Source organism: Chrysochloris asiatica, unplaced genomic scaffold (genome assembly GCF_000296735.1).
Source record: "Chrysochloris asiatica unplaced genomic scaffold, ChrAsi1.0 scaffold00206, whole genome shotgun sequence".
NCBI classification, from domain to species: Eukaryota; Metazoa; Chordata; class Mammalia; order Afrosoricida; family Chrysochloridae; genus Chrysochloris; species Chrysochloris asiatica.
The window spans coordinates 1,766,139-1,785,490 of record NW_006408724.1 but is presented as its reverse complement, the minus strand read 5'-3'; the positions used below and the strand labels follow the sequence as shown (position 1 = coordinate 1,785,490).

General features: G+C 38.8%; 1 protein-coding gene across 1 annotated transcript in view; it reads left to right on the top strand.

The window, feature by feature from the left end:
• The window catches only part of DCLRE1C (DNA cross-link repair 1C), a 50,472-nt gene extending 35,944 nt beyond the window's left edge, over window positions 1–14,528 (top strand). The window contains exons 13-14 of the mRNA XM_006872615.1: window positions 2,545–2,639; window positions 13,600–14,528. Coding sequence (XP_006872677.1) covers window positions 2,545–2,639; window positions 13,600–14,528 — 1,024 coding nt within the window. The remainder of the gene's footprint in view (window positions 1–2,544; window positions 2,640–13,599) is intronic.
• Window positions 14,529–19,352: the final 4,824 nt, after the last annotated feature.

Sequence of the window (19,352 nt, the reverse complement as noted above, 5' to 3'; positions counted from 1 at the left end):
ATCGGACTCATAGCATCCCTATAGGACAGAGTAGAACTGCCCCCCTCTCTTTTCCAAAGCTTTAAACCAACTCAAATGCACACAGTAATCTTTACAGAAGTATCTTTTTCCTGCAAAGCTGCTGGTGGGTTCAGTAGCTTAGTGCTTCAACCGCAGGCTCCTCTGATGGAGGCTAAGGGGAGGGAGAATAGAGATCACCTGTGTCAAATTCCTGAGCAACTATAAAACAGGGATTGTAACGTTTCCCCAGTTTAGTAATGAGATCACTTGTGTGCGCTCAGTGGAACGTTTTCAGTGGGCTTATGAGTTAGAAGCTGTTTGAGGAATGAGTGAAAAGTGAGGAAACATGGAGAATGCTGCCTGTAAGAAGAGTTAGAGACTGGAAAGTAGCAACAGAGCCTAGAGGCATGATTTAAAAATAGCTGAGATTTACGTCTGTGTTGTTATTGTTGTTAAGTGTCTTCGAGTTGGTTCCAACTCAGCAGTTTTCTGAGGAGCAACTGGTGGGTTTGAACCAAAAGCAATCCAGTGCTTATCTTATAGTCTACATCAGGACTCCAAATCTGTGTTAGGGCACTAAATTTGAATATACATTGAATATATATTCAAGTTTGGGTGCATGTTAAAATGCAAATCACCCTAATTTGCATTTTATAAGCAGTTCTGTTGTAGGTCAGTTAGGGAGGAGGAGAAAAGTTGAAGTAAATGTAGCGAGCAGTGACAATTGAGCAGAACAGGTTCTGGAGTTGGAGAAAGGTCCCAGAACAGTCTCCACAGAAGAACACACACTGGCTGGCTGTAAGACAGGTGAGACCACAAATCAGCTCCAGCTTGGGACCTTGGTAGTAGGTATCTCATAAACATAAAGCCTTCCACTCCTGGTGGCCTGGTAAGATGGAGTATAACTGCTCCATAGAGAGGCTGTAAATCTTTACTGACTCCAACTACCTAATTTTTCTCCCAGAGTGGCTGGTGAGTACAAATGGCCAATCTTTTTGGTTAACCCATTGTGCCACTAGGGCTCTTTGGGTGTATTATTTGTTGTGTGCTGCGTAGTCATTTCCAACTCATAGCAGCCTTGTAGAGTGGTTCCGAGAGTGGCTTAGTGGGTTTGAAAAGCCAGCCTTATGGTTAGCCGTCCAGTTCTTTTCCTACAGTACCACACCAGGGCTTTGGGTATATTGTGTTGTTAGGTACCCCCAGTTGGTTCTAACTCTTAGTGACCCTCTGCATAACAGAACGAAACACTGCCTGGTCCTGTGCCAACCTCACAATCATTGTTATGCTTGAGACCATTTCTGTTGTCACTGCCAATCTCGTTGATTGGAGGTCTTCCTCTTTTTCACTGAATGGAGACTTTACCAAACATGATGTCCTTCTCCAGGAACTGGTCCCTCCTGATAACATGTCCTATTTATGAGGGATGAGGTATTACATCCTGGCTTCTAAGGAGCATTCAGGCACTACTTCTTCCAACACAGATTTGTTTGCTCTTCTGGCAGTCCATGGTACATTCAGTTGGCTTCTCCAACACCATAACTCAAATGTATCGGTTCTTCTACAATCTTCGTTATGAAGCTATTGAAAATACCATGGCTTAGTTTACTCATAACTGTCAGCTTTGTTCTTTAACATTGTAAAGAGGTCTTTTGCAGCAGATTTGCCTAATGCAATACATCGTTTCATTTCTGGACTGCTGCTTCCATGAGTGTTGATAGTGGATCCAAGCAAAATGAAGTTGTTAACAACTTCAACTTGTGTCCATTTATCATGATGTTTTTTATCGGTCAAGTTATGTATGTTACATATAACTCTTAAAGACTTCTGAGTGGAGTTCCCCAAGAGGTGCAAATAGTTAAAACTCTACTAACCAAAATGTTGGCAGTTCAAAGACACCCAGAACCCCCTCGCCCTCCACACTTGGTGAACTGAAGAGTCACACACACCCTTAAGAATTCTGTGGAACAATTCTACTCTGCACACATGAGGTTGCCAAGAGTTGGAATTGGCTTGGTTTTTTGTTTTTTTGTATTGACAGGCTTCTGGGTATCTGGAACAAGGAAATAGGTAGTAAGTCCCTTGAAAAGGGCTAGGACCTGCTCAAGTCTTGTTTCTATGTACTTTTGTATATTATCTCCAATGGGTCTTAGCTTTCAGCCAGTGGGCATCTAGAAAGAGATAATATTTACGAGATTCCTGAACATATAAGAAAACACCATTAAGCAGGGAAAGGGAAGCAGCTTGCTCCCTGAAGGCCACAAGGTGTCACAGTAGTTGTTCAGAAGAGGGATCTGATTTTCCCCATTGCAAGAGCAAAGATCTAAGTTTTGCTAGAATCTGATGAAAATATCCACCAGACTGTATTTAAGTGCTTATATTTAAAATTCACCATTTCATCATACTGTTACAATTTTTAGCTTTTAAACATTGCTTTTCAGTTCTTAAAAGTAACTGTGATTTCCTCGTCGCCAAGTTTTTGTGATAAACAATGTCTTTCAATGGCATTGTCAAAAAGCAAAAGGAGATAATTCTTATTTATTTCAGCTTAAAGCCTTTATGCCGATCTTCCCAAAGCACTGAGCCTAAGTATAAACCTCTTGGAAAATTGAAGAGAGTTAAAACAACCCACCTAGACTCAGGTAAGAGGGATGGCCCTTGGTTCAGAGATGTGGACTTAACCCCCAAAAGATTGCTTTTCAGGGTTCTCTGGTCTGCATTAGCCAGAGGTAGATCTGAACCCCCTGGGTAACTCCAAACAGTGTGTGACTTCTGGAAATGCTTTGCCTTTCTGCCTTCAGCATATAAAACTAGAAGCCAAGGTTAACCTCCTTCAGAATTTTAAAACAAGTGGCAAAGTGAATTGCACCTGTAGGGTATGGTATTTTGAGATCTCTGGAAATACGTTCTATGATTTGTACTGGCCATGTTGTTGTTGTTATTAAGTACCATCGAGTCAGTTCCAACCCATAGCGACCCTGTATGGGGTTTCTGAGGAGCAACTAGTGATCTTGTAGTTCAAACGGCTTTGCAGTCTGGTGCATTAACTCACAGTGCCACAGATTTCTTTCAAGATAATAGTAAATGTGATTGATCATGGAAACTCTCATCATTTCTGATCAGATTGATTAGGAGTGCATATACAAATGGATTTTGTCTATTTCCCAGCCTTCTTTAATTAATATTCATCTATTGAAGGTTTTCTTGTCGTCATTAAGTGCCGTTGAGTCGGTTCCAACTCACAGCAACCCTGTGTAGGGTTTCTGAGGAGCTCCTGATGGGTTTGAACCACCAACCTTGCAGTTCAAACCGACACTGCGGTCCAGCACATTAACTTGCATCACCATCCCAGGACTCCAAAGGATTTCTTATAGGTTCAGTATTGTTGGATCTTACTTTGAAACCACTCTTGACAATTTGTACTTTTTAACTGGGTGTTTAGACCATTTATGTTGAATATGATTATTGATAGGATAAAATATGTTTATACTTCTCATCTTATTTGTTCCATCTGCTTTTAAATTCTTTTTCCCTATTTTTCTGTCTTCTTTGGATTGAATATTGGTTATGAATCCATTTAGTTAGTCTCTTGGATAACATTTTGAAGAATGGGTATTCTAGAACACTTACGTTTGCCCTTGTGGAACATGTACATAGACCAAGAGGCAGTCATTTGAACAGAACAAGAGGATACTGAATGGTTTAAAATCAGTAAAGTGTGTGCCAGAGTTGTATTCTTTCACCATACTTATTCAATCTGTATGCTGAGCAAATAATCAGAGAAGCTGGACTATATGAAAAAGAATTTCGCATTAGGATTGGAGGAAAGCTCCATAACAACCTGAGATAAGCAGATGACACAAACATACTTTCTGGAAATGAAGAGAAGATGAAATACCAATGAAGATCATAATCACTTTAATATAAAGGAAATGAAAATGCTTACAACCGGACCAATAAATACTCAGTAGTAAATAATAAGTAGTAAATTATAACCAGTAAATAACAGGGAGCGCCTTTCCAGATGTCATGGCATAGACTAGTGAGTGCCTCCGGTATTGCATCAGTTTGTGGAAACATTTCCATTTGTATTCCTTCAATTTTTAGAGCCTTGGATTTTGCCAGTGACTTCAATGTAACATGATTTCTTCAGTACCATTGTTTTTTGATCATATGTTATGGATGGATTCAATGATTGGTCCAACTTGAATTGATTAGTAAACAGAAGAACAGTTCAATTCACAGAGATGGAATGTTTTCATATTAAATCAAAGAGACAGTGTTGGCTTACCTCATGAGCAGGAAACACAAATTAATGAAGTCCATCAGTACTAAAAAGTTGTTTTGCAGTATGTTGTTGTTGTCAGTTTAACAATACATGGGAATGGACTACCTTGTCAAGAAAGAAGTGTTTGGATTCCCACAAAATGGAAAAGTTTGGAATTTACTTGTAGCTCGTGTGACCCATTTTTACAGGTCACATCTCAAAATACAGTAACACAGGAAAGGGCAACACATCGTATATGTCTAAAAAAATGGGTGGAAAACCAATAAACTCACTAACTGGGCTCAACCCTCCCAGCCATTCCTTGGAGAGCCCCATAAAGCGGTTGCTGTGAGTCTGAACCAATTTGATGGCACGCAACAAAAGTAAAGTAACACTGTTCAGTCAGCCACTTTAAGTGAAATATTATCTATTATGAAAGTTCATCTGTAAATTCCACTCCTGATCTTTGTTGTACAGATCAGCTACGTATTGTTTGAAGATATATATCTCTAGTAGATGGAACACTTTCCTAGCAGTTAATCACATTTACTAGCTTAAGTCATACCAGGGAAGAAATTGCAAATCCAATACTTCTATTAATGTGGAACTTGCAATCATTTTTCTAAGCACAGGTGCAGGTTCTATGACAATGCTGACAGTATCAGGGCGTTATAAAAGCATGCAACAGAAAAATTTTAAATGTGAGAATATGTCATTTTCATAATTAATCTTGTGGGACATAGTATATGGAAGGAGTTTGTTGTTTGGAAGCAGTTGATTTTTTTTTTTTTTTCTTCTTCTTCTACTGTTCAGTTTCTCTGTCACCTCTACTCCACGACACATAACAACAACAACTCAACAAAAATCCTCACAGCTGGGCCAATAAAATAACATAATGATGAATGAAGATAAAATTGAAGTTGTCAAATCCTTCTTTTTACGTGGATCAACACTCAGGAAGCATCAGTCAAGGAAAACGAGGTGTTGCATTAGGTAAGTAAGCTTCAGAAGAACTCTTTAGTGTTCAAGAGCAAAGATTTCAGCTTGAGGACTAAAGTGTGCCTGACAAGTGGTCGGGTCCCCTGAGTGCAAACCCCCTTCCAAGACTAAGACTCTGGGAATACACGCTGGGATTGGTGACCACGCTCGACACAGATAAGGGGAAGTGAGCTTAACAGCAATGAAGCTGTTAAGCAATGAAGTGGTGAGCTAAGCCCTACAACATTCAATAGACTTCTGTGAACCCGAGTGAAGACCTGGTTGGCCAGCAGTGTGGCAAGACCTGGGGACTCTTGGGCCCAGAGTCAGTGACATAGCCACAGAGGACTAGAGTGGAGAGTGAAGTGTCCAGCTGATAAGAAGAGAGGGCATATGCATAAGAACACCCACACTTGCAGATAATACCCATTTATCCTGGCTTCAGTGACTGGATCATCAGAGCACAACCAAAAGTAAAAAGAAGAGGGGAAAAAAAAAAAAAAAGTATTCTCATACAATTTGATGAACTTGACCTACACCTATGGAAGCAGTAGCTCAAAAGAGGGAACAAATCCTTACAGCAAGAATCATTCCCACCCTCTCCACACACAGAGTAGACAGGGATGGGCAACTTGGACATTGGCTACCCAAAATGGGGGGTGGGAGGCCACAAAGGCAAGAAGTGACTGGCTTACAAACTTTCAAGAGGGAACCTAGATCCAGAGTGCCTGGGGGAAGGTAGAATCGCCAGTGAGTGGTTTTCAATCTGACTAGGTGGGGCTGATGCAATGAAATGCAGCCGGGTTTCTTGTGATCCAATAGGGAATAATTGTTATCAGGACTGATTGTGAGGGTTGGAAATGTTTTATAGCAAGGAGGGGAGTGATTAACTTTTCAGTCTAGGAGCGGAAGGAGCGGAGGTCCCAAGGGAGAAGAGCAGAGAGTGGGACCCTACCCAGAGAAGCAGTGATGCCTGAAATGGAGCCAGAGATGATGACGTGGAGCGATGGAGCAGCTGGAGACTTTAGATCCAGAGATGGAGAGCAACTGTGTGCTGAAGACCTGGGGGGTACGGGGGAAGGATTGCATGGAGGGGATTGTAACCATGGCAATGAGATGATATACAATAGAATGACTGTAAAACCAAGATTCTCCCATGTAAACTTTCACATAATTCACAATAAAACATTTAAGAAAAAAAAAATAATAAAGAAAGAAAATGAAAATATTCACAGCTGAACTAATAAATAACTTCATGGCAAATGGAGAAAATAAATAAATAAAGTGTGCCTGACCCAAGTCATGATACTTTCAGTAGCCTCATATACATATGAAAGTTGGACAATGAATAAGGAAGACCTTACAAGAATTGATGCATTTAAGTTATGGTGTTGGAGAAAAATATTGACAGTACCATGGACTGCCAGAAGAACAAAGGAATCAGTACAGCCAGAATGCTCCTAGGAAGCCAGAATGGTAAAACTTAGCCTCGCGTATTTCAGACATGCTATCAGGAGGGACCAGTCCCTGGAGAAGGACTTCATGCTTGGTAAAGAGGGTCAGCAAAAAAGAGGGAGACCCCTAGCAGTGAGAGTCGGCAGCAGCAGTGGGCTCCAGCATAACAATTGTGAGTATGATGCAGGATCAGGCATTTTACTCTGTGGTGCATAAGATCACTTATGAGTTGGAACCTAACAACATGACACCTAACAACAACAACAACAACAACAAATCAATTACGGGCAGTTCTTAAAACACATTTCAGCAATGGGTGAGTTTTAAAATGCCTTTCTAGTATGTGTTGGGAAATGCATGCTGTAGCAATGAGTGCAATCCTGCAACTGCACACTCAGATTCTGCATGCCTTACAAAGTCTTTCTGAACATCAGACACAAAACAGAGATAAGAGAAGCTGCAAATATTGCTAATGAAATGCCAACACTGAAGTGTATATTTAAAATGTGTATATTTATGCAGCATTTTCATCAGACAAGTCAAGCTTCCCAAAATTCAGAAGTGAATTTAAAGACATACACACATCTCTCAGTCATTAACAGAGCATTTACATAATTTAAGACAAGATTTTTTAAAACTTGAAAACATTACAAGTATCAAGCAGTTCACTGTCCACTGTCGTAGACGTATTAGAAAGCAATAAGGAAATTAAGGAAATGCATGGTGTGGAAGTAGCATCTAGTGCCAGAGATGAATTTCTACATACTGTAGCCTTGTTGACACACTTGAATCTGGCATGAAAAGAAAGGCAAAAGAATATGAATTTGTTTCAAGTAGATTTTCCTTCTTAAACAATGGCTATACCTGATGAAAAACGCCTGAAGTTACAACTGAATCAGTGCAGGCTTATCCTGATGACTTAAATACTGACCTTAATGGAGACATCTGACATTTCACTCCTATGTGATCATTAAGTTCACAGATCTAAGACAAACAGACTTTACTTATGTAGGTATGTTAGGGTTGCATAAATAAAAGATAAACTACAATGTGCGTTTCCCAAAGTTAAAGTGGGTTTATGCATATTCCTAACGTTAATGCTCTCAAACTGCATGACAAAATGCTCATTTTCATCTCTAAGGAGACTCAAAAACCCTTAGCATACAGCAGTGATTCAGGAAAGAGTTGATTCATTGTACTTACATGTAGAGGTAGGTATTTGCTTTCTAATTGTGAAATGTTTCAATTATAATGTTAGAGATGAAAAATCTAAAAATATAATTTGTTATATATGTTTTCTGATTAGTAAATATTTTTCCATGAGTTTTCATTTGTTAATATATAATTATAGCATGTTTATAAAACAGGCATCGAAATTGAATTATGAGCTATTTAAAACAAAATTGGCAAAAGTCAATTTTTCATTGTGGCAGAGCAACAGAATTTTACATTGCTTAAAGAACTAAGTTCATGAACTCATTTTTTTGGTTGTAGAATATTCTTTTTGTAGAAAATATGGTATAAAGTAAAAATCTTAGTACCCAACATCCACTAAATGTTTTATAATCCAGTTCATCTTACTCTACTAAAATGGTGTATCCTACTTTTGTGTTCAATTGCTATTACAGTAGATTTTAAAAAGAAGTTGCATCATAGATAGGCGAGACACACATACACCAAAGGTTTCCAAAGAGTACATAAAATTTTCATTATCTTTAATTCCATTTTCCATGAATTTTTGAAACCTCCTCATATATATATATATATTATATATAGGAGGGGAAGTAAAAATATTGCTACAAACTAATAGCTTATTAAACAAAAACCTCAAATTGTGAAGCTATTGTTTCATGACATATCCTCCATGTAGGTCTGTAGACTTATGAAAGTTGTGTTCCTCTTCCCAAAGAACTTTGTACTCTTAGATTTACACCACACTAAAATGGCTGTTTTGGCATCCTCAGGGGACTAAAATATGTGTTCCTTTCAAATGTTCTTTGAGTTTGTGGGGCAAGAAGTCTGCAGAGGCAAGATGAGCTGTAGGGTGGATGAGGGGGAAAGTTCCCAATAAAATTCTCTTAGGACATCCCTGTTAACCTGGAACAGTGAGCAGGCACACTGTCATGATGAGAAAAACTCCTCTGCGCACCTTTTCCGGCCATTTCCTCACCATTGCAATTTCTGTTTTCTTAAACCTTCTTTATAATAAGCTCCTGTGATGGTAGTGTGTCCTTCAAGAAAATCTGTCAAGGTGACCCTTCTGGAATAAAAAAAAAAAAAAAAAAAAATCACCAAAGCCTTCTGAGTTGACTGTGGCACCAAGGATAAGCACTGGACTGCTAACTTAACTAGACCAAGTTAGGCACCCTAACTTAGACTAGGACAACTGTATTACTAAGACTGGGTAAGAATTCCTGGAGTGTAGTGGATTAGCGCTGGGCTGCTAACTACAAGGTAAGCAGTTTGAATCTACCAGTCATTGCAGAGGAGAATAATGAGACTTTATGCTCCCACAGTTCTGGAATCCTATTCAGGGTCTTTATGTGTCAGAAGTGACAGCACACCACCACCACCACTCTTGGAAAGGTCTGCAGAGACATGTTTGGTTTGGAATAAACCTTTACATGTATAAACCAGAACCTAATGGCCATATTTAGACTTAACCTGTGTGTGTGTGAATATATGCGTGCACACATGTATATATATTTGTATAGGCATTTTTTCCACTTAGAACATTTTAATAGAAATTCATGTTTTTCAAAAACCATTTTAATGGCTATGTATTTTACCACTTTACTGTATAGCTGTACATTTAATCTATGTCATTATACATTTTGTTTGTAAGCCCTTTAGCCAAGGATAAGATAGATATGTGTTTGTTTAAACAATTATACATCATAACAGAATGCTCAGTTCAGAATTAGACTTGCGCTCTGGCACTGCCTCCGTCTAGTTTTATAGCCTGTGCATTGTCTCGTAATTCCTCAGGGCCAGTTTCCTTATTGGAAAATGGGAGTTGCAGGCTAGTATCTGTGGTCCATTATTTTAGTAGCTTTTAAAAATGCAGAGATTAGCTACACATCCTTTATCACTAGTGATCTATTTAAGGGGTTTATTATAAGTTAAGAGTCTTGGTGTGGTGCCATAAGATAAGGACTTGACCTTATCGGCTTGAACCACAAGGTCAGTAGTTCAAATTCACAAGCTGCTCCCTGGAAACCGTATACAGGGTTACTATGAGTTGGACCCTACTTAGACGGCACTTAACAAAGATGTCTACAAACAGACATCTTTGCTTTTGAACACTTTAAAGGTCTTATGCAGAAGTCTTTTGAACACTTAAAAGAAATCAAATTACACATCATTTAATTTCTTGACTGCTGCTTCCGTTAAGTGTGATGGTTGATCCAAGAAAATGAAGTCTTTGACAACTCCAATGTTTTCTCCATTTATTAACAACATTACAAGTTACAGAGTCCTGGTGTAGCGCCATTGGATAAGCATTCGACCTCAAGGTCTGTTTGAACTGCAAGGTTGACGGTTCAAACTCACCAGCTACTCCTCAAAAGTCCTATACAGGGTTGCTATGAGTCAGAAATGACTCGATGGCACTTCACAACAGCATTGTAAGTTAATATCAGATTCAGCAGAATAAGTTGCCATATATATTGTTGTTATCTGTTGTGAAGTAGGCTCTGGTTCATGAGGCACCCCCACTGCCATCCACCTGTGTTACAGAGTAAAACTATTTCCATATGATTTTCTTGGCTCTAATCTTTACAGAAGCAGTTTGCCAGGTTTTTAATTTGTTAAATATAGAGATAAACACACACACACACATAGTGCCCTTGAGCGCAAACTGACCTTGAGGTTGAGTACTTATCCTACTGAATCACACCAGGACACACTATATACAATGTTGTTCTTAGGTGCTGTCGAGTTACCTTCAATTTACAGTGACCATGTGCTGCAGGTTGATGCTCTGGACTGCAAAGTCGGTTTGAACTGTAAGGTCAGTGGTTCAAGCTCACCAGCTGTTCTCAGGAACCCTATATAGGATTACTATGAGTCAAAACTGACTCAAAGGCACTTAACAACAATGCACAGCAAAATGAAATGCTGCACCATCTTCACAATTATTAAGCTTGAGCCCACTGTTGCTGCCACTGTGCCAGCCCATCTCATCGGAGGTCTTCCTCTTTTTCGCTGACCCTCTACTTTACCGATCATGTCCTTCTCCAAGGACTGGCCCTTCCTGGTAAGGTCTCCTTAGTATAAGGGATGAAGTTTGGTCATCCTGGCTTCTAAGGAGCATTCCGGCTGTACTTCTTCCAACACAGAATTGTTTATTCTCCTGACAGACCATGGTACTTTTAATAATTCTACCCAACACCATAACTCAAATTATTAATTCTTCAATGGTCGTCTGTATTCATTATCTAAATTGAATTTGAGGCTATTGCAAATACCATGGTGTGGGTCAGACGCCTCTTAGTCCTCAGACTGACATCTTTGCTCTTGAATACTTTAAAGAGGTCTTGTGCTGCAGACATCTTTTGAACACTTTAAAGAAATCAAATGACACATCATTTGCTTTCTTGACTGCTGCTTCCATGAGTGTGATGGTTGATCCAAGAAAATGAAGTCTTTGACAACGCCTTTGTTTTCTCCATTTATCATGTTATTTATTGATCGTGCTGTGAGGATTTTTATTTTCTTTACATTGAGGTACAATCCATACTAAAGGCTGTAGTCTTTGATTTTCATCAGTACTTTAAATCCTTTTCACTTTTAGCAAGTGAGATTATGTCATCTGCTTATTGCAAGTGGTTAATAAATTCTTCCAATCCTGAAATCACATTTTTCTTCATATAATTTAGCTTCTCGGATTATTTGCTCAGCATACAGTATAGTGAAAGAATACAATCCTGGCACACACCTTCCTGATTTTTAACCATTCAGAATCCCCTTGTTCAGTTCAAATGACTGCCGTTTGGTTTATGTACAAGTTTCTTATTCTTTGCAATATTATCCATAGCTAGTCATGATCCACACAGTTGAATGCCTGCATAGGCAATAAAGCAAAAGTAAACATATTTATGGTACTCTCTGCTTTCAGCCAAGACCCATCTGACAGCAGCAGTCGTATCCCTTGTTCCACATCCTCTAATGAATCTGGCTTGAATTTCTGGCACCCTTTTGATATACTGTTGCAACTGTTTTTTAATAATCTTCAGCAAAATTTGACTTGCATGTGATATGAATGATGTTGTTTGATAGTTTTTGCATTATGTTGAGGAGGAATGGGCACAAATATGGATCTCATTTAGTCGGTTGGCCAGGAAACTCTTTTCTAAATTTCTGGTGTAAATATGAGTGAGCGCCTCCAGTGCTGCATCAGTTTGTTGAAACATTTCAGTTTGTATTCCATCAATTCATGGAGCTTGTTTTTTTTTTTTGCCACCACCTTTGGTGCTGCTTGAACTTCTTTCTTCAGTACCATCGGTTCTTGATCATATGCTACCTCTTGAAATTGTTGAACATCGACCATTTCTTTTTGATACAGTGACTCTGTATTCCTTCCATCTTTTGATGCTTTCTGCATTATTCAATGCTTTGCCCATAGAATCCTTCAATATGTAAAGTCGAGGCTTGAATTTCTTCTTCAGTTCTTTCAGCTTGAGAAATGCTAAGCCTCTTCTTCCCTTTTGATTTTCTAAATCAAGGTCTTTGTATATTTCATTATACTTCTTGACTTTAATCACCAGTTTATCAATGCATCAAACAATTGCATGTTTGATCAATTTCTGACTGAAGAAGTTGGTAGAATTCTTCATCCTCACTGGCTTTAGTGGTTGGTGTGTAAATTTGAAAAATAGTAGTATTAACTGGTCTTCCTTTTAATGTATGGATATTATGCTGTCATAGACAGCACTGCACTTCAGGATAGATCTTGAAATGATCTTTTACATGATGAAAGTGGTGCCATTCCTCTTAATTTGCTGCTCCTGTCACAGTAAACCATGATTTTCTGAATCAAATGGCCAATACCAGACCATGCCAGCTCACTGATGCCAAGGAGTGTGTTACATTTCATTTTTGATGACTTCCAAATTTCCTACAATCATACTTCAAACATTCCATGTTCTGGTTATTAATGGATGTCTGTAGCAGTCTCTCTTCATTTTCAGTTGTGCCCCATCAGCAAATGAAGGTCTCGAAAGCTTAGCTTTTATTCATTTCTGTCATCATAGTCAACTCTAGTCTGAGGGGGCAGCTTGATTGAGCATCTGCTCTTTGCAGAGCACAAAGAATTTTACAAAACTCCCTTTCTGGATTGTTTGTAAATCTGGCTGATGGAAGAATCAGCTGCAGAACTTCAGTACAAAATAAGTATCAAACCATTGGGTCCCTGCTTCAAGGATGGATTTGATAGATCTGGGATGAGATATATTTTTTGTTAAGTGTTGTCAAGTTGGTTCTGACTTATAGCCACCCCATATAGGGTTTCAGGAATGGTTGGAGGCTTTGAACTGCTGACCTAACAGTCCAGAGCATTATCCTGCAGTGCCACACCAGGATGATATAAAGTTGCTATTAAAACAGCTCTGCAGGTGTTACCAATGCTCAGTCAGGTCTAGGAGGCATGGATAAAAGCCATTTTGGACACATTTAGGGAACACAAGTCTCAGCTTATTACCTGGTGTTATAGAAACCAGAATAATGGTACTTAACAGTGTTCAGAATATCCCAAGAATAAAGAGCGTTTTCATTTCTCTTTGAGAGTGAGCTCCCTATTCTTTACAATTCCAAGAATTCAATGCCACAAATTAGATTTTTATTACAAGCACAGATTGGTTTCCTTGCATTCTGTTGCCTTTAAACCTGTTTTGTTTTTTCAGAGGAAGAGGAAGATGTGGATCTCTTTGATGACTCTCCACCAGTACCGTTAAGGCACAAAGTTCCTAACCAGCCAGCTCTTCACCCTGAGGTCTTTCCAGTGATCGTGACATCACAAAATCAGTCTGAAAAACCAAGACAAAGCACTGGATGTTTCAAAGAAGAGAGTTTGCAAATCTCTCTCATGGCAAACTATGTAGATTGTCAGGAATCCAACAGTGAAGGTGAAGAAGAGTTAGACAGCCTGGCTTCTTTGCAAGGAGCTGTGGATCCTGAAACACCTCAGCAGCCGCCGCAGCAGCAGTCCGATGTGGATGTACCACAGTGGGAAGTTTTCTTTAAAAGAAACAATGACATCACAGATGACGGTTTAGAAAATGTCCCGTCTTCCACAGAGGCAGGGGCATCTCAGTCTCCGAGGCTTTTCAGTGACTCTGATGGGGAGTCAACCCATATCTCTTCCCAGAATTCTTCTCAGTCAACACACATATCAGAACAAGGAAGTCAAGGCTGGGACAGCCAGTCAGACACAGTTTTGTTACCTTCCCAAGAGAGAAACTGTAGTGATACTTCCGTAAACAAAGGTAGCTACAGGCCAAGAACCAAAGAGAATATTCTTGCCTCCCAGCAGGAACAAAATATACTTTGCCCAACGAAACCTTGCTCTGATTTGAAGAGTGGTGATCCAGATGTAAATATCGTTCCTGGTGTTGCAGAGGCAACCACTCTAAGTGGTGGGAAACACACACCTGAGGAGAAAGGGCTGCTGAGTTACAGCACCAAGACTGATTCTCAGAGCTCGTCTGATTTTGAAATCCCCTCAACTCCAGATGCTGAGCTACCTAAACAAGAACACTTGCAATATTTTTATGAGAAGCTGGCAACAGGTGAGAATATAATAGTTGGAAGGAATACAAAAGCTCACTCTTAGTTACTTTGAAATTAAAATCATTCTAGAGCAAATTAATGTATAATAGTTAAAAGTATTCACATAACCTAAAAGGCTGGAAAGGGAAAATAGAGGAACAGAAAAGGCACAATAAATAAAGTGGTAGAATGAAACCCACGCTTCACAATTATTAAGTGCCGTCGAGTCAGTTCTGACTTATAGCAACCCTGTAGTGTTTCTGAGGAGTGGCTGGTGAGTCTGAACCACCGACCTTGTGATTCAAACCAACCTTACAGTCCAGTGCTTATCATACAGCACCACATCAGGACTTCTAAACTTAACAGTAATTATATTAAGTGAAAATGGTGGATACACAGCAATGAAAAGACAGACTGTTGGTATAGAATTTAAGAAAGGAAGAAAAAAAAGCCAACCATATTCTATCTATAAGAAACTTACTTCAAATATATGTTGTTAAGTGACATCAAGTCAGTTCAGATTCATATAGTGATCCAGTACAGGGTTTTGAACGAGCAGATGGTGGGTCTGAAAACCACTTACCTTGAAATTAGCAGTCTATAGTTCTTTGCCTATATGTTGTTGTTGTTATGTGCCGTAGAGTTGGTTCTGACTCATAGCGACCCTGAACAGGGTTTCCAAGGCTGTAAGTCTTTACGGGAGCAGAAAGCCTCATCTTTCTTCCACGGAACTGCTGGTAGTTTCGAACTGCCGACCTTGCGGTTCTCAGCCCGATTCGTAACCAGTATGCTACCAGAGCTTCTTTATAGTTGTTAAAAATGAAAGGATGGGAAAAAATGTACCATGCCGACATAAAATAAAGCTAGCATGGCTATCTTATTACCAGATAAATTTCCTAACGATGAAAGGTCTGATCACTAAGAAAACATACTCTTCATTGTGTATGCACCTAACAGTTTCAAAATACAGGAAGCGAAAACTGGCAACTCAAAGAGAAAAATATTCAGTTATATCAGTTGGAGCTTTCAGCATTTCTCTCAGTAAATAGAAATCACCCAGAATATAACAAAACTGAGCAGTATCTTCCAATTAGCTAATTGACTTATACAGAACACCCCACTCTTTATAGGAGCTCTGCTGGAACTCAGCTGCTAACTGCAAGGCTAATGGTTTATAAACTTACCCAGTGGCTCCATGGGAGGGAAGACCTGATCTACTCCTGTAGAGATTTGTTAAGTGCCGTCGAGTCAGTTCTGACCCATGACTACCCTGTGTAGGGTTACCGGGGAGCAGCTGGTGAGCTTGAACCACCAACCTTGTAGCTCAGTCAACTTCACAATGATTGTAGCTCAAAAAGTCCCTGTGGGACAGTTCTGTCATATGTGGTTGCTGTGGGTTAGGACAGACTTGATGACACTTAACATAACACCCTAACAGCAGAATATTCTTTTTAAGTACACGTGGAACATGCACCTAGAGACTGTATCCTAAGCCATAAAAAAAAATGTTCAAATTTTGGACCTTTCAGTAAACTAATGGGTATGGGCAAAGACAAGCACCTTGTTTACCTCAAAAGATGGTTTACATCACTTAAGAACGTGTGAAAACAGTGGTAAAATTTAAATTAGAAAAATTAGGACCTAAAAGAAACACCTTAAGAATTAAATGGATTAAGTATGTGTTTTTTGAGTCATTCAACTTCCTGAAAGTCCAAGTGTTTTTGTATTGTGATTTAATAAACTTTTATTAGTACTCACAAACTTTGATATGGTTATTTCATAGACTAAGGAAACAAAAGGTGTTCACTGATACAATTGTAAATGAAATCATAAAGCAGAACTTACAGAAACTTGATGACATTGTATCATCAGCATGCAAAAGTAAGTATTGGGCCTAAGTCAGTGGAGAATAAAAAAACTGGGTGTTCAGAGGAACCAATGTCAAAAGGACCCAGCAAGCTAGCCCTCTTTCTCCAGATGGGAATGTTGGAAGCAAGTTTGTGTCGGGATGATTCTTTCATTGTGGGGGGTCACTAGAGAGTGACACATAGGCTGTAAACTTCTACTTTGAAACGGACAAGAGTAGTAAGGGGAAGCAACTAACATGTTTAATGGAAATAGGGCTGAGGGTCAGGGCAACATAAAGGAGCCTGGTTTCTCTCATTTCTGAGTAAGATAAATATGCTGAGCCATAGAACTTTAAGAGGCAGCTCTACCCTAAATTGCTTGATTTTATTGTAATTATTAATCCTACTAATGTGTACAGCAGGAGAAACAGTTATGAGAGTAAAGTACCTAGGGGCAGAGGAATCTAACAATGAATACAAGGAGGGTTTTTTTCTCATTATCCTAACTTCATTATAAAGGGCAGTTCATCCCTTTTTTTTCTAGCTTAGCTGCTAATGTAAGCTTGTTGTGTAACACTTTTATTCTCTTAATGTGTGGGAACAGATTCAGTATGATTGGGGCAGGACTGTACACAACTCTGTTTTACATATGTCCCCTTAGAGCTACGACATTTGATTCAAAGTGAGTGAAAAACAAACCACTGGAACAAGTTGGGATCGGAGGTAACTGGTTTAGTATCTAACCACTACAACAAGCCTAGTACAGAAACTCAAGACTTTTCATTTTTTATTCATGGCTCTACAAATTATGCTTCATTGTCTAAGTCATTTAATCAAATATAACTATGCACATTTGTATATATTTACTGACACTTAAAATTCAGAGTGATTTTTTACTTTGGTGTCCAAAAAATATCTGTAAACATTTTTTTGAATATATTCTTGGCTTTTTATCATCATACTGTTAGGTGCCATTGCATTGGCACCTAGCAGCCCTGTGCACAACAGAATGGAATTCTGCCCTGTTCGTTGCCATGCTCACAGTTGTTAGGCTTGAATTCACTGTAGTCAGTCCATCTTGGTGGTCTTCCTCATTTTTGTTGACCCTCCACTTTACCAGGCACGATGCCCTTCTTGACGTGTCCAAAATGAGATGAAGACTCACCTTCGTTACTTCCAAGGAACACTCTTGGTTATATTTTCCAAAACCGAAATGTTTGTTCTTCTGACAGTCCATGATCTATTCAATATATCTTCATCAATGCACTGATTTTTCTCCAGTGTTTCTTACTTATTCTCAAGCTTTCTCAAGTATATGAGGCAATTAAAAATACCATGACATCCTTGCTCTTTAACTGACAGTTTCAATCTTTTGTTTATCATGTTATTTATCACACTACGAATTTAATATTACATACTGCTACATTTTCACTGTTTTATGTAAATCTTGCATATGACATAGACATATAATGTTGGCTGAATGAATTTAAGGGCTCAGAGTGCCAGAACAGACTTTGACCAACAAACATGTAATGATCACTAGATACTTTAAAACTGTTTCTTAGTAGAGAGTAATAACAGCTAATACTTATATATGGTGATTACTCCTCACATCAATCCTTTGAGGCAGTTAACATTATGCCTATTTTACAGATGAGAAAAGTGAGAGAGGTATATAGCTAGTAAGGGGCAAAGCCAAGACTCAAATAGGCAATTTGGCCCTAGAGTCTTGTGTTCTTAACCAATAAGTTGTAATACCTCAATAAGAGCCTAAAATGGGTAGGATTAATTGTACGGGCTACTCACAAACTAAAGTATAAAGTAAAAGTGAAGACACCCAATGGCTTGCCAAATTTGCCTTGGGAGTCTCAGGACTTAGATGTTTATCTAAAACTAATAATGACAGGTGGGTGATAGTGGCACATGACATACACTGACTGACTGGGCATCACACCTAGTTCTCCTGCAGGGAAGGTGAGGATTCTACCACTGAACCACCTCTGACTGGGTACCAGTTTACTGCCTACTCACGGGATGACCTTGAGCATAGCATATTATTTAACCGGCCCCTCTCAGGTGTAACGTAAGGAGGATAGCAAAAACTTACCAAGTTAAGCCTAAGACTTGTTCAATGGATGTTAATGAGTTCTATAATCCCTGTGCATTTGCAAGGCAGTTTACAGTGGCAATATATTTAAGTATCTGGTGACTACTGATACAATAAAAAAAATTCAGAAATGTCCATACTATACTAACAAAACATAAAATTCTATACCTTTAATATTCAAATACACGAAACCATGACAAGAATAAGCTTTCTTAAAAGTAACATTTAAAGGACTTTCATACAAGCCTTTGGTTAATCTCATTGGCAAGTAGTCAGGAATACAGTATTTTTCTGCCCTTCTATGTGACCTTTCTAGAAAAATGACAGTGAAATATTCAGAAACAAAGCTATCACATGCTAAATGGAACATCAATGACAAATTTATTTTGCCAAGGATAAATTGTTAAGCTGTATAGGAAAAAGCAGTGCAGTCTATATTTTGCACACATGGAGAAAAAACCCTGAGATCACCAACTGTGTATCACAATCCCCTTATATAGACACTGAAAACAACGGCACTGATACAACCGTACAGTGGCTTCACTTACACTTTAAACCACCTAAAAATTACCCTTGAATATTTTTTTTATATTTGAAAGCACAAATTCTGACAACTTGAGGAAACTAAAGTAGCAAGCTAAATGTTGGCTTCAAATACAGCAACTAAGAGTTGCTTAAATAGTGTCTTACTTTTTACTGCTCACGTCCAGTCTTCATTAACATAAAGGTAACAACGGCTCTTAAAAATCTCAAAGGCCATTAAATTTCTACTAACAAGGACAAAACTACAGATTTACTAGAAATATCCTTTTTTTTCCGTTGCCCTCCAGTTTTACATTATTTTTTAACACATTAAAAAGAAGACAGGATCAAATAACTAGACAGTAAAACACTGACTTTTTAAAGAGTGTTAAGATTCCACCTTTAAGTCTGT